The following is a 22,666-nucleotide window of genomic DNA, read 5'->3' on the forward strand; positions in this document are numbered from 1 at the left end:
CCTTGGCTCAGTTCATGTGACCTGCACAACTTAATCATGAGAATGTTTGCTACTGTCAGTGTTCACTGATTAGTTTTGGTTTCTTTGTTTGTTTTCTTTTGTGCTTCACTCTTAGTGATGATGTGCATTGTTGGCTCACTGTACATATCCTGCACAACTGGATCCAAGCAATAGGGTGGTGACCAGGAGGTTAGAGAGGTGGGCTTATGACCAGAGAGTATTTGATTCAATTCTTCATCAGACAAACAACTCAAACATACCCTTGAGCAAAGTCCTTAATCCTCAAGTTCCTGTGTACCTGCATGACCTTCATCTGGTGGAGATTTTATGTGAATGTGATGCATCTGATGGAAATGTGCTGTAGAAAGCGCCTTGGGGCAACTGTTTGTTGTGATTTGGCGCTATATAAAAAAATTGATTGATTGATAGAAATGCAGCCCATTTAATATAGTACAGCCTGAAGTAAAACCACACTGGCGTGACGACGACAGCTGGTGGACCAGAAATGGACAACTGAGAAAATATTTGCATTAGGGAGATACCAACTAAATTTCTAGGAGACATGAATGCAGAGTCCTCTGTGTCTTATTTTCTGACTGTTGAATTGTGGTTGTGCCTATAGAATGCAAAGTTTTTTCTCTGTGACGCTGCTGCTGCTCCTGGCCCTGACGGTGACCTCCGAGGCCAGCAAAAGAGGCAAAAATCAGAAAGGTGAGATGTTGCAGTACAGAAAAATCATTTTCTATATGAATTCACTACAATAAAAGATCACGGGGGGCTGGAGCCTATCCCAGCAGTCATAGGGCAAGAGCCAGGGTCACAGGGCCACATATATAGATAAACATCCACACACTCATTTTGAAGTGTCCATGTCACCTAACTTGCGTGTGTTTGGATGAGGGAGCAGGTTTTCATCCAGGATGTCTCTGTACATTGCTGCATTCAACTTTCCATCAATCCTGACTAGTCTCGCAGTTCCTGCTGCTAAAAAAACATCCTCATAGCATGATGCTGTCACCATCATGCTTCACTGTAGGGATGGTGCCTGGTTTCCTCCAAACATGACACCTGACACTCACACCAAAGAGTTCAATCTCTGCATTATCAGACCAGAGAATTTTGTTTCTCATGGTCTGAGAGTCCTTCGGGTGCCTTTTTGTAAACTCCAGGTGGGCTGCCATGTGCCTTTTACTAATGAGTGAATTCTGTCTGGCCACTCTACCATACAGGCCTGATTGATGGATTGCTGCAGAGATGGTTGTCCTTTTGGAAGGTTCTCCTCTCTCCACAGAGGAATGCTGGAGCTCTGACAGAGTGACCATTGGGTTCTTGGTCACCTCCCTGACTAAGGCCCTTCTCCCCAATCAGTCAGTTTAGACCGGCAACCAGCTCTAAGAAGAGACTTGGTGGATCTGAACAATCTTCAAAGCAGCAGAAATGTTTCTGCACCCTTCCTCAGATTTGTGTCTCAAGACAATCCTGTCTCAGAGGTCTGCAGACAATTCCTTTGACTTCGTGCTTGGTTTGTGCTCTGACATGCACTGTCAACTGTGGGACCTTATATGTAGACAGGTGTGTGTCTTTCTAAATCATGTCCAATCAACTGAATTTACCCCAAGTGGACTCCAATTAAGCTATAGAAACACCTCAAGGATGATAAGTGGAAACAGGATGCACCTGAGCTCAATTTTGACCATCATGACAAAGGCTGTGAATACTTAAGTACGCGTGATTTCTTAGGGCCAATATGCCAGTAGCATTTCTTGTATATTCTTCCATGGATTGTTCTGTAATTTATGGGTGATTCTTAAACTACGGGCACTATTGGCCTTGTAAATGTAATTTCCACCACACCATTGCCTTACAATATAAAGCACCTTGGGGCAACTGTTTGTTGTGATTTGGCGCTATATACATGTGCTCTGATGTCACTGTTTATCTCCATAGAAACTACCCACACAATCTTTCATACAAACTGTTTAGGAACATTACAGTGTTGTGGTGGAAATTACGGCAATAGTGTGGGACAACTACATTTTGTTTAAAAAAAAAAAATCAGAACAGTTGTATGACATTGAATACCCCAATTATGTTTTGATTATTTTACTGATATTTTATTCAGAGATATTTTAAAACATTAGAAAAAACGTTTCTTTACCATTCATTTTTATCATTGAAGATCAAAAGTCTGGGTGTGGGACAAGCACAAAAAAGGCAATATTAGCATATAATGATGCTGAATAAAGGTGAAAAAGTCATCATAGACTACTCTTAACACACTTTCATTGTAAAGATAACTGGGTGATTCTTAGACTACGGGCACTTATGTCCTTTGATCATATTGTATGAAAAACAGAAAAAAGGGGAAATTTCACACTTTTATAGTTATCTTTATAGTGTTTTAAGTTGTCCCACACTATTGCCGTAATTTCCACCACAACACTGTAATGCCCCTTTAAACAGTTTGTATGAAAGATTGTTTGGGTAGTTTCTATGGAGATAAACAGTGACATCAGAGCACATGTATATAGCGCCAAATCACAACAAACAGTTGCCCCAAGGTGCTTTATATTGTAAGGCAATGGTGTGGTGGAAATTACATTTACAAGGCCAATAGTGCCCGTAATTAAAGAATCACCCAACTATAAACGTGTGAAATTTCCCCTTTTTTTCTGTTTTTCATACAATATGATCAAAGGACATAAGTGCCCCTAGTCTGAGAATCACCCTTATGTTTGTAGCATGGTCCAAGCAGAGGGTCACCCCTTTGAGTCTGGTCTGCTTAAGGTTTCTTCCTCAGAGGGAGTTTTTCCTTACCACTGTTGCTCTGGGGGTTGGTAAGATTAGACCTTACCTGTGTGAAGCGCTTTGAGGCAACTCTGTTGTGATTTGGTGCTATATAAATGAAAATAAATTGAAAAATAGGTTTTTTTTAACTATTAATAAATTAGCAAAAATCTCAAAAAAAAGAAGTAAAACTTTTTCCCATTGTCATTATGGGGTATTGTGTGTGGAATTTTGAAGGAAAAAAATGTATTTCATCCATTTTGGAAAAAGGTGCAGTGCTGTGAATACTTCTGGATGCACTATAAGTCTTGAGCTTTGATTTAAAAAGTGGATTTGTTGAACACAGTTCTTGGAGTCATGAACTGTCAGAAATAATCCGTAAATCAATTCAAATCAATTTTATTTATATAGCACCAAATCACAACAAACAGTTGCCCCAAAGGCGATTTATATTGTAAGGCAAAAGCCATACAATAATTACAGAAAAAACCCCAACGGTCAAAACGACCCCATATGAGCAAGCACTTGGCGACAGTGGGAAGGAAAACTCCCTTTTAACAGGAAGAAACCTCCAGCAGAACCAGGCTCAGGGAGGAGCAGTCTTCTGCTGGGACTGGTTGGGGCTGAGGGGAGAGAATCAGGAAAAAGACATGTTGTGGAAGACAGCAGAGATCAATCACTAATGACTAAAAGCAGAGTGGTGCATACAGAGCAAAAAGAGGTGAATAAAAAGAAACACTGGGTGCATCATGGGAAACCCCCCAGCAGTCTAAGTCTATAGCAAATAAATCAGGAGGTAACTTGTTCCATAATCTAGAGCCAAAATGAATGTGCACAAGCATGTGCTTTAGAACATGTGGGATGCTGATATTTAGTGATGTGTGTCCAACTGGCACTCACCTGTTTGAAAAATAGGGATTTTTTTGTGCTTACACACATACTAAATGTTGATAGCACACAGACACATACAGTTTGATGAATGAGGCTCTGGTTTGTAGATTTCAGTGGACTGGTTCTCGGTGTTACTCTGACATCAGGCACATCTGTGTGTCTTTGTCTCTCTGTTCAATCAGGTGGCAGACATGACAAGTCAAAGTCTGTCTCAGAATGTGTCCCTGCAGAAATCAAGTATGGAAAATGTGTTCCGAAAAGCGGTGACTGTGGGGAGGGTCTGAGGGAGGTGACCTGTAAGGACCACACTGACAAGATCCCGTGCAAGATCTTCTGCAACTGGAAGAAGGACATCAGTAGGACCCAAAGCAATCTCCTTCACACACACACCTCTGACAAAAACACTGTGTGTCAACAAACCATTACATCAACAGTCTATTATCCTTATAAACTCTGAGAAGCACTTTTCTCTTTATTTTGGTCATAAAATTTCATAAAACCAGTTTGTAATTCTGTTTTTCAATTCTGGTTCACTTTAAGTGGAAAATAAAACCATATTTCTGTGTTTTGTTTTTTAACTAGGCGACTGTAAGTATAAGTTTGGCTCTTGGGGAGCCTGTGATGCTGCCACCAACACGAAGAGCCGGTCAGGAAGCCTGAAGAGGGTGATGTACAACGCAGAGTGTCAAAGTACCATCAAAGTGTCCAAACCATGCTCCCCTAAAGCCAAGAAAACAAAAGGTAAGACCTCCGCTCTCCACCACTGACACCACAAAACCTGTCAGTTTATCTTCTGTCTAAACCAGAGCCACCCAGTTTGGAAAAATTGGTCCATTTTCCTGTGGAGTGAACGTTTATTTATTACTAATTAAAAGGATGGTTTATATGAAACTGCCTAACTGACAGATTTCCAAAGGAGTGGCGCACAAGTGCAAACAACACAGGACCACTGCCCAAATGTCAGTGATCCGATTGTTTAATTTAATATTATTATTACTAATGGGATAATCAAGTCTTCATTTAATTCTGCAACATTTAGGTTAAAAATGGGTCTTGTTTCTCACCTGATTGATTAACATGAATTGTGCAGCGTGTAAAACCACAACATACAGTAGTGTTCAGAATAATAGTAGTGTTATGTGACTAAAAAGATTAATCCAGGTTTTGAGTATATTTATTATTGTTACATGGAAACAAGGTACCAGTAGATTCAGTAGATTCTCACAAATCCAACAAGACCAAGCATTCATGATATGCACACTCTTAAGGCTATGAAATTGGGCTATTAGTAAAAAAAAAAAGTAGAAAAGGGGGTGTTCACAATAATAGTAGCATCTGCTGTTGACGCTACAAACTCAAAACTATTATGTTCAAACTGCTTTTTTAGCAATCCTGTGAATCACTAAACTAGTATTTAGTTATATAACCACAGTTTTTCATGATTTCTTCACATCTGCGAGGCATTAATTTTGTTGGTTTGGAACCAAGATTTTGCTTGTTTACTTGTGTGCTTGGGGTCATTGTCTTGTTGAAACAATTCTACTCACAACATCCCATAATGACAACATGAAGAAAGTTTAAAAAAAAAAAACAAATTTATTAAAAATAAAAACTAGGAAATTACATATACATAGGTATTCACACCCTTTGCTCAATACTTTACTCATGCACCTTTAGCAGCAATTACAACCTCAAGTCTTCTTGAATATGATGCCATAAGCTTGGCGCACCTACAGTGCCCTCCAACAGTATTGGAACACTTGTTATTTCAATTAAAAAGTAAGTCCCTTCGGCTGCTCCCTTGTTTGCACTCGGGGTCGCCACAGCAAATCCAAGTTGGATCTGCATGTTGAATTGGCACAGGTTTTACGCCGGATGCCCTTCCTGACGCAACTCCACATTACATGGAGAAATGTGGCAGGGGTGGGATTTGAACCCGGAGCCTTCTGAACTGAAACCAAGCGCATTAACCACTTGGCCACCACCCCTGCTACTTGTTATTTCAAATACAAAAAAAAAAAAAAAAAAAAATACAAAGAAAAAAAAAATGTCCAAAATTATCTTCCTTAACTCAAACTGAAAGCAGATCTCTAAAACTTGATATAAGTTAATTAAAAAATATACTGCATCTCAAATTTGGCCTTTTTTCCCCCAATTCCACCTGATTTTGCTTGATTCCTGCTCATTTGTGCTAAGTGTGACAGGGCCCTAAACTTAAACTGAAATTAAATTATCGTCCTCAAACTCAAATGAAAAGCAAATCTCTAAAACTTGATAAAACCTGTAAATAATAATCAGTTTTATTGCCAGTTTTCTTCAGACAAGTCAAACGATGGAAACATGAACATTTCCAAGTCACTGAATATGTCTTGGACTTTACATCAATTATGTTTACATCAATTATGAAGAAATACAAACGTTTCTTTGACCAAAACATCGAATCTAGGCTTTCATCTCAAATGTACTTTCTGTCAAATTGTAACTGAACTTTCAGGTCTTCTTTTTAAGAAAATCCTCCTCTACACCATTTCATCAGGAAGCTGGATTTCATATTTTTGAATTAATTTATATCAAGTCATAGAGATTTGCTTTCAGTTTAAAGGAGATCATTTTAGAAAAAAAAATGTATTTGAAATGGAATAAACAATTTAAAAAGTGTGAAATACCAAGTGTTCCAATACTTTTGAGAGCAATTGAGAAACACTGAGGAGCAGCATCTTACATCTCATATACAGTAGTGTTCAGAATAATAGTGCTATGTGACTAAAAAGATTAATCCAGGTTTTGAGTATATTTCTTATTGTTACATGGGAAACAAGGAACCAGTAGATTCAGTAGATTCTCACAAATCCAACAAGACCAAGCATTCATGATATGCACACTCTTAAGGCTATGAAATCGGGCTATTAGTAAAAAAAAAAAAAAAAAAAAAGTAGAAAAGGGGGTGTTCACAATAATAGTAGTGTGGCATTCAGTCAGTGAGTTCATCAATTTTGTGGAACAAACAGGTGTGAATCAGGTGTACCCTCTTTAAGGATGAAGCCAGCACCTGTTGAACATGCTTTTCTCTTTGAGCCTGAGGAAAATGGGATGTTCAAGACATTGTTCAGAAGAACAGCGTAGTTTGATTAAAAAGTTGATTGGAGAGGGGAAAACTTATACGCAGGTGCAAAAAATTATAGGTTGTTCATCTACAATGACCTCCAATGCTTTAAAATGGACAAAAAACCAAAGACGCATGGAAGAAAACGGAAAACAACCATAAAAGGGTGATTCTTTAACTACGGGCACTATTGGCCTTGTAAATGTAATTTCCACCACACCATTTGCCTTACAATATAAAGCACCTTGGGGCAACTGTTGTGATTTGGTGCTATATACATGTGATCTGATATCACTGTTTATCTCCGTAGAAACTACCCAAACAATCTTTCATACAAACTGTTTAGGGACATTACAGTGTTGTGGTGGAAATTACAGCAATAGTGTGGGACAACTACATTTTGTTAAAAAAAAAAAATCACAACAAGCAAAAGAGGCAAAAATCAGAAAGGTGAGATGTTGCAGTAGAGAAAAATCATTTTCTATATGAATTCACTACAAGAAACATTAGAAAAAAAATTTCTTTACCATTCATTTTTATCATTGAAGATCAAAAGCCTGGGTGTGGGACAAGCACAAAACGGCAATATTTGCATATAATGATGCTGAAAAAAGGTGAAAAAGTCATCATAGACTACTAGAACAAAATTTCTTAACACTTTCATTGTAAAGATAACTATAAAAGTGTGAAATTTCCCCTTTTTTCTGTTTTTCATACAATATGATCAAAGGACATAAGTGCCCGTAGTCTAAGAATCAACCAAAAATGGATAGAAGAATATCCAGAATGGCAAAGGCTCACCCATTGATCAGCTCCGGGATGATCAAAGACAGTCTGGAGTAACCTGTAAGTGCTGTGACAGAAGACGCCTGTGTGAAGCTAATTTATTTGCAAGAATCCCCAGCAAAGTCCCTCCCTGCTTCTTACGGAGTCCCTCCTTAGTTGCCCTGGCTCTGTGTTTGGGGTCATTATCATGCTGGAAGACCCAGCCATGACCCATCTTCAATGCTCTTACTGAGGGAAGGAGGTTGTTTGCCAAAATCTCACAATACAGGACCCCATCCATCCTCCCTTCAATACGGTGCAGTCGTCCTGTCCCCTTTGCAGAAGAGCACCCCCAGAGTATGATGTTTCCACCCCCATGCTTCACGGTTGGGATGGTTTTCTTGGGGTTGTTCTCATCCTCTAAACATGGTAAGTGGAGTTGATTCCAAAAAGCTCTATTCTGGTCTCATCTGACCACATGACCTTCTCCCATGCCTCCTCTGGATCATCCAGATGGTCACTGGTGAACTTCAAATGGGCCTGGACATGTGCTGGCTTGAGCAGGGGGACCTTGCTGCTCTGCAGGATTTTAAACCATGACAGCATCATGTGTTACTAATGTAATCATCTGCTGGTTGGTAGGTGTTCAAACAACAATAACAGTAACATACAAGCAGTAACATACAAATAAATTATTTAAAAAATCATACATTGTGGTTTCTGGATTTTTTTTTTTTTTTTTTTTTAGATTATGTCTCTCACAGTGGACATGCACCTAAGATGAAAATTTCAGACCCCTCCATGATTTCTAAGTGGGAGAACTTGCAAAACCGCAGGGTGTTCAAATACTTATTTTCCTCATTGTATAGTGCAGCAGATAAGAGAATTTCTAGAGTGGAATCCTGCAAATGGTGATACAAACATCAAATTTGGCACAAATAATCCATAGACACGAATTCTTAGACACGAAAAAAAAAGAAGCTGATTGGTCACTTGAATTTTCAATAGGCAGCCAGGTAGGGGTTAATTGAAGAATTACACAGGGGTGTAAATCAGGGGTGGGCAACTTGTTCTAGAAAGGGCCAAGAGGGTGCAGGTTTTCTTTGCAGCCACTGACTCCCCCAGGTGATTTCACTGATTAATGTCACTTTGAGCAGATGGAATCAGTTAATCCTTCTGCTTGGTGTCCAAATTCTGGGAGCAGCGTTCTGAACCAGCTGAAGACCCCTAATTCTGGACTACAGTAACCCTGAAAATAGGACATTGCAATAATCTCATCTAGAAGAAACAAAAGCATTAATCAGGGTCTCAGCATCAGCCATACACAGGGTAGGGCATATCCTCACTATATTTTGCAGATGGAAAAAAGCAGTCCTAGTAACATCCCTGATGTGGAGGTCAAAGGACAACGTGGGATCAAAAATTACCCCAAGGTTCTTCACTTTGTCCATATGATGTTTGACACATGAAACCAGGTTGAGTGCCAGCTGGTCAATTTGATGTCGATGTCTCGCTGGACCAAGAACCAGCATTTCAGTCTTATCAGAGTTTAAAGGTAGGAAGTTACTAGACATCCAGCTTCTCACTGATAGAAGACAGTCCTCCAGGGATTTTATGGGAATGAGATTTCCTGCAGTTATCAGCATGTACAGCTGAGTATCATCAGCACAACAATGAAAGGCAATCACAAAACGTCGCAGTATACGCCCAAGAGAAAGCAAGGGGCCTAAAACGGATCCCTGTGGAACCCTGAATCTCATGTCACTAAGGTTAGAGGTAGTGTTATTATACAAAACACAGGTGGTCTATGAGCTGCTGTGAAACCACCTTTTCCAAAATTTTGGAACAGAATGATAGATTTGATATTGGCCTGTAATTATTCAATACACTAGGGTCAAGATTTGATTTCTTGAGTGATGGTTTAATCACTGCAGATTTAAAACATTTCGGGACAGATCCAGAGGTTAATGACAGATTAATAATTTCCAGCACAGTTGGTCCAAGAATGGGCCACAGGTCCTTAAACATTTTTGTTGGTATAGGACCAAATAAACAGGTTGTGCTTTTTGTAGACGCCACAAGTTTCATCAGCACGTCTAATGAAATACTATTAAATTTGGTGAATCTAGGTAACACCTCAGTAGTAGCATCCACCTCCTTAGCAGGGTTTAATGGCTGAGCCAAGGCATGCTGAGATATGCTCAACCTAATATCTTCTATACTTGAAATAATCCAAGAAGTCCTGTGCTGAAAAGGGAGAATGACTAACAGGTGGCCGTCCATGAATGAGAAATGCTACCATGTCAAACAAAAACTTTTATGTTTTGAGTTATGTTTGCTTTTACTAATCAAATCAGAATTATAGGCCCACTTTGTGGCCAGTAGTGCATGCATATAATCTAAAATAGCATCCCGCCACACAAGGCAGAACACCTCTAATTTGGAACTACGCCATTTCCATTCCAAACCTCTAGCCTTCTGCCTAAGGTTATGCAAGTAACCATTGAACCAAAGTGACCAGGCCTTGGGAGGGCATGGCCCAGTGGTGGCTCCAGAGATATTTTTCTGCAGGTGCTGTGGGGGAGCTTGGCATTTTTATGAGGGTGCTATGGGCTCATATGTCACGACGGCTCTCTACTACACCACTGTCACATTCACGGGTGTGCGTACACATAGCCACATTCTGATCTGCGACAGTCACTAATGACATACAGAATGACCAAAATCACATACACAAACCTAGGCTTCTGTTCAATACAAATATTCACAGACCTCCACATGTAGCCTATAGCCTCAGGAGGAAAAAAAAAATGTCAGCAGGCAGAGAGAAAATCTTTCACCTACCATTGATGTCTTCATAATCAATCAATCAATCAACTTTTTTCTTATATAGCGCCAAATCACAACAAACAGTTGCCCCAAGGCGCTCTATATTGTAAGGCAAGGCCATACAATAATTATGAAAAACCCCAACGGTCAAAACGACCCCCTATGAGCAAGCACTTGGCTACAGTGGGAAGGAAAAACTCCCTTTTAACAGGAAGAAACCTCCAGCAGAACCAGGCTCAGGGAGGGGCAGTCTTCTGCTGAGACTGGTTGGGGCTGAGGGAAAGAACCAGGAAAAAGACATGCTGTGAAGGGGGGCAGAGATCGATCACTAATGATTAAATACAAAGTGATGCATACGGAGCAAAAAGAGAAAGAAACAGTGCATCATGGGAACCCCCCCACAGTCTACGTCTAAAGCAGCATAACCAAGGGATGGTCCAGGGTCACCTGATCCAGCCCTAACTATAAGCCTTAGCGAAAAGGAAAGTTTTAAGCCTAATCTTAAAAGTAGAGAGGGTATCTGTCTCCCTGATCTGAATTGGGAGCTGGTTCCACAGGAGAGGAGCCTGAAAGCTGAAGGCTCTGCCTCCCATTCTACTCTTACAAACCCTAGGAACTACAAGTAAGCCTGCAGTCTGAGAGCGAAGCGCTCTAATGGGGTAATATGGTACTACGAGGTCCCTAAGATAAGATGGGACCTGATTATTCAAAACCTTATAAGTAAGAAGAAGAATTTTAAATTCTATTCTAGAATTAACAGGAAGCCAATGAAGAGAGGCCAACACGGGTGAGATATGCTCTCTCCTGCTAGTCCCCGTCAGTACTCTAGCTGCAGCATTCTGAACCAACTGAAGGCTTTTTAGGGAACTTTTAGGACAACCTGATAATAATGAATTACAATAGCCCAGCCTAGAGGAAATAAATGCATGAATTAATTTTTCAGCATCACTCTGAGACAAGACCTTTCTGATTTTAGAGATATTGCGTAAATGCAAAAAGGCAGTCCTACATATTTGTTTAATATGCGCTTTGAATGACATATCCTGATCAAAAATGACTCCAAGATTTCTCACAGTATTACTAGAGATCAGGGAAATGCCATCCAGAGTAACGATCTGGTTAGACACCATGCTTCTAAGATTTGTGGGGCCAAGTACAATAACTTCAGTTTTATCTGAGTTTAAAAGCAGGAAATTAGAGGTCATCCATGTCTTTATGTCTGTAAGACAATCCTGCAGTTTAGCTAATTGTTGTGTATCCTCTGGCTTCATGGATAGATAAAGCTGGGTATGATCTGCATAACAATGAAAATTTAAGCAATACCGTCTAATAATACTGCCTAAGGGAAGCATGTATAAAGTGAATAAAATTGGTCCTAGCACAGAACCTTGTGGAACTCCATAATTAACTTTAGTCTGTGAAGAAGATTCCCCATTTACATGAACAAACTGTAATCTATTAGACAAATATGATTCAAACCACCGCAGCGCAGTGCCTTTAATACCTATGACATGCTCTAATCTCTGTAATAAAATTTTATGGTCAACAGTATCAAAAGCAGCACTGAGGTCCAACAAAACAAGCACAGAGATAAGTCCACTGTCCGAAGCCATAAGAAGATCATTTGTAACCTTCACTAATGCTGTTTCTGTACTATGATGAATTCTAAAACCTGACTGAAACTCTTCAAATAGACCATTCCTCTGCAGGTGATCAGTTAGCTGTTTTACAACTACCCTCTCAAGAATCTTTGAGAGAAAAGGAAGGTTGGAGATTGGCCTATAATTAGCTAAGATAGCTGGGACAAGTGATGGCTTTTTAAGTAATGGTTTAATTACTGCCACCTTAAAGGCCTGTGGTACATAACCAACTAACAAAGATAGATTGATCATATTTAAGATTGAAGCATTGAATAATGGTAGGACTTCCTTGAGCAGCCTGGCAGGAATGGGGTCTAATAAACATGTTGATGGTTTGGATGAAGTAACTAATGAAAATAACTTAGACAGAACAATCGGAGAGAAAGAGTCTAACCAAATACCGGCATCACTGAAAGCAGCCAAAGATAACGATACATCTTTGGGATGGTTATGAGTAATTTTTTCTCTAATAGTTAAAATTAGCAAAGAAAGTCATGAAGTCATTACTAGTTAAAGTTAATGGAATACTCAGCTCAATAGAGCTCTGACTCTGTCAGCCTGGCTACAGTGCTGAAAAGAAACCTGGGGTTGTTCTTATTTTCTTCAATTAGTGATGAGTAGAAAGATGTCCTAGCTTTACGGAGGGCTTTTTTATAGAGCAACAAACTCTTTTTCCAGGCTAAGTGAAGATCTTCTAAATTAGTGAGACGCCATTTCCTCTCCAACTTACGGGTTATCTGCTTTAAGCTACGAGTTTGTGAGTTATACCACGGAGTCAGACACTTCTGATTTAAAGCTCTCTTTTTCAGAGGAGCTACAGCATCCAAGGTTGTCTTCAATGAGGATGTAAAACTATTGACGAGATACTCTAACTCCCTTACAGAGTTTAGGTAGCTACTCTGCTCTGTGTTGGTATATGACATTAGAGAACATAAACAACATAACAACACAATGCATCTGTTGTTGTGGTTAAGAGCAAAACTGAGTTGATTGCTGTCCAGAGGCCGTGTTCTCTGAGGGGTTAATTGCCAGGAGTTACACTGAGTCACTGGTTTGTCTATGCCTACTGCTGTTCCTCAGGTAGTTTATTAGGCCACACAGACTTAACTTATTTCCAATTCCACTCATGGATATTTGGGCAGCAAAAACCAAATCACTTCAGCAACTTGAAACTACACTCACTACAGTACGACATCATCATTGATGCTGAAAAACTTGTCCATGCCTTTGTCTCCTCTGGGCTTGACTACTGTAAGTCCCTGCTCTTTGGGATCTATGGAAAAAACCTTCAAAGGTTCCAATACATTCAAACAGTGCAGCTAGAATTCTGAGGAGAGTACGTAAACAGGAGCACATGACACCTATATTCCATAACCTTCACTGGCTCCCCATCATCTACAGAATCCATTTTAAGATTACTCTCATCACCCACCAATGCATCCATGGCAATGCCCCCACATACCCCAAAGACCTCCTCACTCCCCACACATCCTCCCATTCCCGCCGTTCATATAACACTAATCTTCTCCGTCCCCCTTGCACCAATGGGAAACGGGGGCTTCTGTTCAACTGCCCCCCATATTTGGAACTCCCTCCCTGACCATCTGAGGGCTCCACAGACTGTGGAAGTTAAAAAAAAAACCCTCTAGACAGGCCTCTCACAGGTCTCAATTTTATTCTGTTGCATCTTAGTCGTTTTATTTTTTTGGTTTTATTACATACTGGTGACTGTTTTTAATCTTAAGATTTTATGTTTTCATTATCTTATTTCTCCTTGTTTTTTCCCCCCTGTAGTACTTTGACATTTTTTTTTATTAATTGAAAGGTGCATTATAAATAAAACTTATTATTATCATGACATTGTTGAACGTGATGTTACTGAACATCACATTACATTTATTTTGTGTAAAACAATCAGTTCTGTTGATTGTTTATTTTCTTTTATGGGTGGAATATTAATCTAATCACATGAATCTGAAAACACCATAAGTGTCTCACTGCAGAAAACTGAAAGGATGATGTCATCGCCCTGCCTCTGTAATGTTGTTAAGTCTAATTTAGCATATTATTTTTTTTTTCTTGTTGGTGGGACAAAGTGCTGGCGTCCTTCAGCTCAGGCTGAGAAACTCACCCAGAGCAGAGAGACGCCAAGGGGCTTCTTTCAAACTCTTTAAAAACCTTAAAAAATAAAACCTTTAACAAGTAATTTCCGTCATAACGAATCAACGCATTTCCAGACGTCATCTTCCAAAACAAGGGTGTCATGTAGAGAACAGTTTTCATCTGTGATGATGAATCCTGGCAACAGGTCACGTGAGCCAGCTTCTAAAGTGTTAGCTTTCGTCGTAAGTTGGTTCCACTCCTCCAGCCAAGGCAAAGGAGTCGGTATCGGGTTATTTGGTCACGTGACTTTTAGTCAGGATTCTGACATTTTGCTGATTGGCTGAGACACGCCGCTCTCTGATTGGCTGCAGCCTTTGTTTACAACATAGCACTGGTACCACAGTCTCTGGAGGAGTGGAACCAACTGACATTTTCGGCGGTTACGCCACAGCCAATCACAGAGCGTGGCGTGACAGCCAATAGTGGCCGACGTATCAGATGGACCAATCACAGCCATGTTTTCAAAAACACACTACCAGTCTCTTTGTATAAGAGACTGTGGTACCAGTGCTACTTTCGTCGCTACATTAGCCCCACGTCTTCTCCATTTTATGTAGAAGCGTTAGCGCTACATACAGGCCTGGGATGCGTACTATAGCATTTTCACGCGGTTTCACTGGATCTGTGAGAACGGAGATATTTCTTGAATGGAACACTTTTTTGAAAATGACAAAGAAAAAGACTGTATAGCAGAAGTTCATTTTCAGTGTAGACAAGCCTTAAAAACATGGGATGGAATTAAATTAAAATAATAAATGAGGAATTATTTTCTTGAGGGTGCTATGGCAAATCCAGGGGGAGCTCTAGCACCCCGTAGCGCCCCCCATGGTGTGGTGTTAAAGGAGGAGGCGCAATCTTATCAAGTGTGGTTTTAAGTGCTGAATTTAAGTTATCTGCAAGGCTGTCTACTGATTTAGCATTCTCCAAACTTGAAGTTAAAATATCAGTTAGTCTAGCCTCGAGTTCAGTCATACAACCCCTGGCAATAATTATGGAATCACCGGCCTCGGAGGATGTTCATTCAGTTGTTTAATTTTGTAGGAAAAAAAGCAGATCACAGACATGACACAAAACTAAAGTCATTTCAAATGGCAACTTTCTGGCTTTAAGAAACACTATAAGAAATCAGGAAAAATAATTGTGGGAGTCAGTAACGGTTACTTTTTTAGACCAAGCAGAGGGAAAAAAAATATGGAATCACTCAGTTCTGAGGAATAAATTATGGAATCACCCTGTAAATTTTCATCCCCAAAACTAACACCTGCATCAAATCAGATCTGCTCGTTAGTCTGCATCTAAAAAGGAGTGATCACACCTTGGAGAGCTGTTGCACCAAGTGGACTGACATGAATCATGGCTCCAACACGAGAGATGTCAATTGAATCAAAGGAGAGGATTATCAAACTCTTAAAAGAGGGTAAATCATCACGCAATGTTGCAAAAGATGTTGGTTGTTCACAGTCAGCTGTGTCTAAACTCTGGACCAAATACAAACATGGGAAGGTTGTTAAAGGCAAACATACTGGTAGACCAAGGAAGACATCAAAGCGTCAAGACAGAAAACGTAAAGCAATATGTCTTAAAAATCAAAAATGCACAACAAAACAAATGAGGAACGAATGGGAGGAAACTGGAGTCAACGTCTGTGACCGAACTGTAAGAGGAAATGGGATTTACATACAGAAAAGCTAAACGAAAGCCATCATTAACACCTAAACAGAAAAAAACAATGTTACAATGGGCTAAGGAAAAGCAATCGTGGACTGTGGATGACTGGATGAAAGTCATATTCAGTGATGAATCTCGAATCTGCATTGGGCAAGGTGATGATGCTGGAACTTTTGTTTGGTGCCGTTCCAATGAGATTTATAAAGATGACTGCCAGAAGAGAACATGTAAATTTCCACAGTCGATGATATGGGGCTGCATGTCAGGTAAAGGCACTGGGGAGATGGCTGTCATTACATCATCAATAAATGCACAAGTTTACGTTGATATTTTGGACACTTTTCTTATCCCATCAACTGAAAGGATGTTTGGGGATGATGAAATCATTTTTCAAGATGATAATGCATCTTGCCATAGAGCAAAAACTGTGAAAACATTCCTTGCAAAAAGACACAGAGTCAATGTCATGGCCTGCAAATAGTCTGGATCTTAATCCAATTGAAAATCTTTGGTGGAAGTTGAAGAAAATGGTCCATGACAAGGCTCCAACCTGCAAAGCTGATCTGGCAACAGCAATCAGAGAAAGTTGGAGCCAGATTGATGAAGAGTACTGTTTGTCACTCATTAAGTCCATGCCTCAGAGACTGCAAGCTGTTATAAAAGCCAGAGGTGGTGCAACAAAATACTAGTGAGCATTCTTTTGTTTTTCATGATTCCATAATTTTTTCCTCAGAATTGAGTCATTCCACATTTTTTTCCCCTCTGCTTGGTCTAAAAAGGTAACCATTACTGACTGCCACAATTTTTTTTTTCCTGATTTCTTATAGTGTTTCTTAACGCCAGAAAGTTGCCATTTGAAATGACTTTAGTTTTGTGTCATGTCTGTGATCTGCTTTTTTTTTTCTACAAAATTAAACAACTGAATGAACATCCTCCGAGGCCGGTGATTCCATAATTTTTTTCCAGGGTTGTAGTTGAAGGTTTAATACAACACCACAGTAGTAGACAAGATTGTTGTTCCACTAAACGCGACAGCGTAAATGTAAACCTGATAAGCAAGTGGTCAGCGACCATAGATGCAAGAGGTCGATATTTGTGACAGCAAACCCGCGTGCAAGAACCAAATCCAGGGTATTTCCACTAATGTGCATCGGGTCCTGAATGCATTGCCGGAATCCCATTGCATCCACAATTTCCATAAATGATTTGCAGAGGGGATCAGAGGGTTTATTTATATGAATCTTAAAGTCACCAATAATCAAGATGTTATCTGCACTACGTAGTTGACAAGCTAGAGGTGAACACACCAAATTCATCTAAGAAATCAGAATATGGGCCAAGGGGCCTATAAACTGTGACAAAATAATATATCTGAGCTCCAGTTTTATGACCCTGACAGTACTTAGCATCATGGGCAGAGCGGAGAGTAAAATGCTCAAATGAATTATATTTGTGACCTTCAACACCTAATAACGAAAACCTAGATTTAGAAATAAAAGCAACACCCCTGCCTCGCTTCACACCACGAGACACGTGACTAAATGTATACGCCGAGTTGTGGGTTTGAGCCAGGTTACACATAACCCAATCATATCTAAATCATGATCCGTAATTACATCATTAATCAACAAAGATTTTGAGGATTTGGCGCCAGTGTTCCCACGAGCATACAGTAGTTCAGCAGTGTTGTTCAGTCCTTGTACGGCGTGCCGTCACACTGAGCCTCTTGCCCCCGACATCTGTGAAGTTTCCACAGAAAGTGTGTCATGTCTCATCTTAACCCATGTGAGTCAAAATTCTAAATAGCTTCCAGACCAGGTGGATTTTGATCGTAATGGCCATATAAGACTGAATCTTTTTGAAACAAAATTTTAGTGGTGTTAAAGAAAATGCTTTTTATGACTCCAAAAAAATGTACCACACTTTTAACTGTGCACAACTTTTTCCTTCAGGAGAGAAGAACTAAAGGATGGACAAATGCTGCAAAAGATGACAAGATTTCTTTCTTCCAGCAGAACAATAGTCGTCCCTCATCAAACACAAAACCGAAAGACTTTTCCCAAATCACATCAGCATCCTTTTGATTTTTCTTCTTGTATTATCATCTGAATGATGAGATTTTGCTTCTTTTTTTGCTGTTTTGCTAAAGTGTGGAAGATTCCAGTATATTCCCATTAATAGGTGATAATGTCCTCATAGTTAATAGCTTCTTTAAAAAATTTTAAACCATGAATTTTTGATAGTCCTAAAACACTTTACAGTAGTTGATGAGTAATGAATAACCAAGCAGAGCTCTGATATGAAAACGCCCCTCTGTGATCCAGGATTTTGATAACTGGTTTTAAAGAGCCCTGTTTTTAGATGTTTTTAGTTTCATCTTAAAAAAAAAAAAGATAGAAAAAACATTGTTAAAAATAAGCTTAAAAATGTAGAAATGTTTGGATGAATCTGTAATGGTAAGATCCACTATAAAAATCTATTTTTGAACTACAGACTATTGAAGCTGCAAGATGAGACTTGTATAAATGAAATAAACAAATCCTGTAAATTGTTGGGGTTGGTGAAGAGTTTGCTGTTTTAGTGTGTACGGGTACAATAAGTCTGCTCAAGAATCTCCAAAATGAGCAAATTACAAATCTGTACCTGACACTGACTATCCACACAAATGTGCATCAGCTATAAACAACATCCATATTAAACTTTAGCGTTAATTATTTTACATGCATCACTTCACTGCTGCTGCTCCATCTATGTTATAATAGCCAGGTGTTCTCTTTGTGCATATGTATGGCTTTGATCACGGAGAAACTGGGGAGAATTGACATTTGCTGTTTGGTATGCTTATGTATTTTGGGTCAAGGATGAATGCTGCAAAAACAAAGTTGAAAGGACAAATATTTTAGCAGAAATGATCAATTTTAGCTAACCAATAGACAATGAATGTTGTGCTGCAATGCACCATGGGAGTTTGGGGTTTTAAATGTTAGTGGTTCATGTTACTTTAACAGTGTTCCTGTTACTAATTTATTGTGTTTTTATAGTTCAGTTGGTCAGTTTAGTTAAGTGACATGTCGTTGCTATGAGTGAGTTGAATGTCATGTTGCCGGTACCCTGGGTGAAAAGTGTAGCGCGTTTGATGTCTTGCGCCACCGTATCGGTTTGTGCATGTCTAAAAATAGAAGCACCTGCTTGCAGCAGAATGCGGAAAAGACAAAAAAAAAAAGCTCTCGGTACGCCCATGTGCATAACTTCGATCACGGACAATCTGGCGAGAGCTGACATTTGCATTTGATATGCTTATGTATTTTGAGTCAAGGATGACTCCTTAACAGAACATTGATAGGAGTAATATTTTTGGAGAATTTACTGATATTAGCTAATGTTGTCAGTTACTTTCTCGACTAACATGCCATTCCAGCAGGGGGCGGTAAATCATCTATATATTAAAAGCCAAGTGGTATCTTGTGTGTGTAACTTTCATCATGGAGAAACTGTTGAGAGCTGACATTTTCCATTTGGTATGCGTATGTATTTTGGGTCAAAGATGAACGCCGCGAAAATGGAAAGTTGATGGTTACAGTTGGCAGCCATAGGCATTGACCAGAGTCAGACGTACCCCAATGCAGGACAGCCGGACACAGGGATGGAGAAAAGAACAGTTTATTGACATAAATCAGAATATAAATCAAGATGCAGACCAAACTTAGGTGTGCTCTTAAGTGTAGACAGGAACTCTGGAATCATCTTCTACAAAGTGTGGCAGTCACCCAGGACTCTCTCCTGGAAAGTGCAGATAAACTCAAGAATCTTTAAAAGGTGTATGCAGGAAATTAGGTACACCGATACTCAGGACGTATCATCCTGAGTATCGGTGACAAATCAAACTCAGGATACTTCTTAACTTAAAGTGCAGACAAAATCTCAGGTATCTTGTTTGATAATGGTGCAAACCTAACTCGGGTATTCTTTTTAAAGTGACAAAAACTCAGATATCTTCTTTGGTATCAGTGCAGAACAACTCAGGGCACTTTCTCTTAAGGGTGCAGAGCAACTTAGAAATCTTCTTATTAAATGCAGGAATCTTCTTTTAGCCAGTGCAGATAAAACTCACAATTCTTTCTCTTAATATCTGTGCAGAATAACTCAGGGAACTTATTCTTGAAGTGCAGACAAAAACTCAAATATTACCTTTAGTATCTGTGTGGACCAGCTGAGGAAACTTCCTCCTCTAAGGGAAGTTCAGCCAACAAAACAAACACATGCTTGCCAGGAAGGTGGGTATTAATTAGACAGACGCTCAGCCTTCTTGGGACAAAGATGTTCAGAAGAAGAACAAAGTCCAACTACTGCCTCAACAGAGTAGGAGTAAAAATATAACTCCTCTTTCTTCAAATGAGGGAGAGTGCAAGACATAAATCTTCTCCAGGAAGTAGACTCAGCAGGAATTAAAGAGCAAAGCCAAACTGTGTACTTACAAGATGGCAAGACAAGAGGAGACATTGCAGGGACTTGGAATGAGCAGGGTGCCATTTGAAAACCAACCTCTGTGCGAGTATAGCAATAGCATATAACAATGGACCCGCAACCTGAAGGAAGACAGATAGTGACTGAAAAAACCCAAACAAATAAAAAAGCAGGTGCAGAATCCAACAGGTAGGAAGAATTGACACTAAGAAGTGTAGGGACCAGAACAAACACCAGGGGGGGATAGAGAAAGTGAAGCACAGAGATTACATACTGACAGAGAACACAGCATGAAGTGTAAGGAACCTACCAGAACCACAGAGGGCTGCAGATATCAAGACAATGCTTGAAATTGATAGAAGGCAGATGTAATGCCAGAACAAAAGCTGGAAAAATGTGAGAACATAGAGATGGAAGTAAATAGAGAAGAGCAGACAGAGATAAGGAAACAAGAGAGGAGAAATGGGCCAACAGGCAACAGGCAGACTAAAACAACTAAAACCTGATAACAGATAGAACCCTAACATTGATAGGACTAATATTTTTGGAGAAATTAGGGATATTAGCTAAGAACGGTGAACAATGGACATTGATATCACCATTAATCAGTCCCTTGCCAGTTGTAAAACATGACACCAACAAAATGTACCAAACAATAAATACAATTATTAACAAAACTTTCTCATTTTAATTTCCTGCACTTTCAGTTAAAATTATAGAAACTTTGCACAATTTATTACCACCCTTGAAAAATGTCAGCTACTTATTTTATAAACACTACCCAATCTAGAGCCCATGGATCCCCACAGGCAACACGCTAGTTTTCATTTGAATTATGATCACCAGATACGTCCATCGGCCCTGCGACAGACTGGTGTCCTGACCAGGGTGTACCCCGCCTCACACCCTAAGACTGCTGAGATAGGCGCCAGGCTCCCGTGACCCTTAATTAGAGTAAGCGGTTGAAGATGAGTGGGTGAGAGTAAGGTACTTCTGTACTGACACTCCAAAATAACGCTCAAAGTTTTTTTTTACCAAATACTGTGACCACAAGCTACAGGTAACAACTGACAGCATCTAACTCAAATAACACCAAAAAGGCTGTGTGAGGTAGATCTTCAATCCAGCAGAGTACCATAGAGGATTCCAGCAGGAGCACAGTGCAACAGGAAAAGCTCCTCCTCTGTCACAGGGAGATTTTTGGACAAACAAACAGCACCTCTGCTATCTAGCTGCAGTATTGCTTGAGCTTCGTGTAAGCAAACAGTGTGGCATTTATTCTCTGTTTATCAAGCCAAATATGTCAAAAACAACATCGGGCTGCATTGATTGTCTGTTGAAATCAGCTGGTTTTGTTTGGTCTCTAACTTGCTTTTAACAGCAACATTAGACAACAAGATTTATACACTAAGATGACCTGAAATGAACCATTGTACATTAAATTAACTTTATTGACGAGTCTGACCCCTTTGAAAAGTGACCAAATTACATGTATTTGTATCGAGTGCGGCGATGTTTTCATCGGCCAAAGATGGCCACCAGAGGGCACTCGGTGTAAAATCCGCGGCAACCCATAGCCACCCACCCCCAAAAAAGTCATTTACTTTCAACATGCAGACAGACAGAAAGCGTGAAGGTGACATTTATAGCACAGTCTGTCTTCCAAGCTGTATTTTATCAGTGGGTTTTCTTTTCTTTTAATTTTTATTCACTATGCCAGCAAAAAAAAAAAAAAGGTTAGCAGACTGAAAGTTAGCTGAACTAAATGTAGCGGGAACTAAGTAGTTCGCTGATGGTTTTCAAAATTAGCTGAAAAACTAATCTGCTAACAAAAAAGTTAGCTTCCCTAATTAGCGGTTAGCGGATTAGCGGAACTGTGTCCACCACTGGGAATGAATTGAACTAATCTTAAATGTGGATCCAGGTGGTAACCCTGATTTTTTTGGTGACTGAAGGGTGAGAACATAAGTCCTAGAAGCAGCAGTAGTAGTAAGTCCTATTCTGGTCCTGACATACTTTGTGGCAGTGCTTATTCCTGGATACTGTAGCAGGAACTGGATGAGAGTTTACGACCGTCCCTGGACAAGACACCAGTCGAGCACAGGTTCCTTCCCCAGCCAAGACTTGTTTCCATTTACACCTGGGTGTACGGGGACAAAGCAAATAAAGTGTCTTATTCAAGGACAGAGTCCAACTGCTATAATCCCACTGAGCTACCTGCAGGACAAATGTCAAGTTAAAGAATGTATTTATTTTTGCGCAGTTCAATTATGTTGAAGCAATAGAACCACCCCAGAGAGGATCCCAGTCTGTTGCAGGGCCAAGGTACTTTACAATAACATGTTTCTTCATATAT

General features: G+C 39.8%; 1 protein-coding gene across 1 annotated transcript; it reads left to right on the forward strand.

Moving 5' to 3' along the window:
* The first annotated feature begins 602 nt into the window (after nt 1-602).
* On the forward strand, nt 603-18,401 carry mdkb (midkine b). The gene is made up of 4 exons (XM_034175779.1): nt 603-711; nt 3,861-4,034; nt 4,261-4,419; nt 17,799-18,401. Exons 1-4 carry the CDS (start codon nt 624-626, stop codon nt 17,810-17,812), a joined length of 435 nt encoding a protein of 144 aa, XP_034031670.1. The 5' UTR covers nt 603-623; the 3' UTR covers nt 17,813-18,401.
* Nucleotides 18,402-22,666: the final 4,265 nt, after the last annotated feature.

The sequence above is a fragment of the Thalassophryne amazonica genome, chromosome 8, assembly GCF_902500255.1.
Source record: "Thalassophryne amazonica chromosome 8, fThaAma1.1, whole genome shotgun sequence".
In the NCBI taxonomy this organism is placed as follows: domain Eukaryota; kingdom Metazoa; phylum Chordata; class Actinopteri; order Batrachoidiformes; family Batrachoididae; genus Thalassophryne; species Thalassophryne amazonica.

Coding starts and splice junctions, on each gene's coding strand:
- mdkb (XM_034175779.1), top strand. CDS start 624: ATGCAAAGTTTTTTCTCTGTGACGCTGCTGCTGCTCCTGGCCCTGACG. Junction 712..3,860: donor AAGAGGCAAAAATCAGAAAG/GTGAGATGTTGC, acceptor CTGTTCAATCAG/GTGGCAGACATGACAAGTCA. Junction 4,035..4,260: donor CAACTGGAAGAAGGACATCA/GTAGGACCCAAA, acceptor TTTTTTAACTAG/GCGACTGTAAGTATAAGTTT.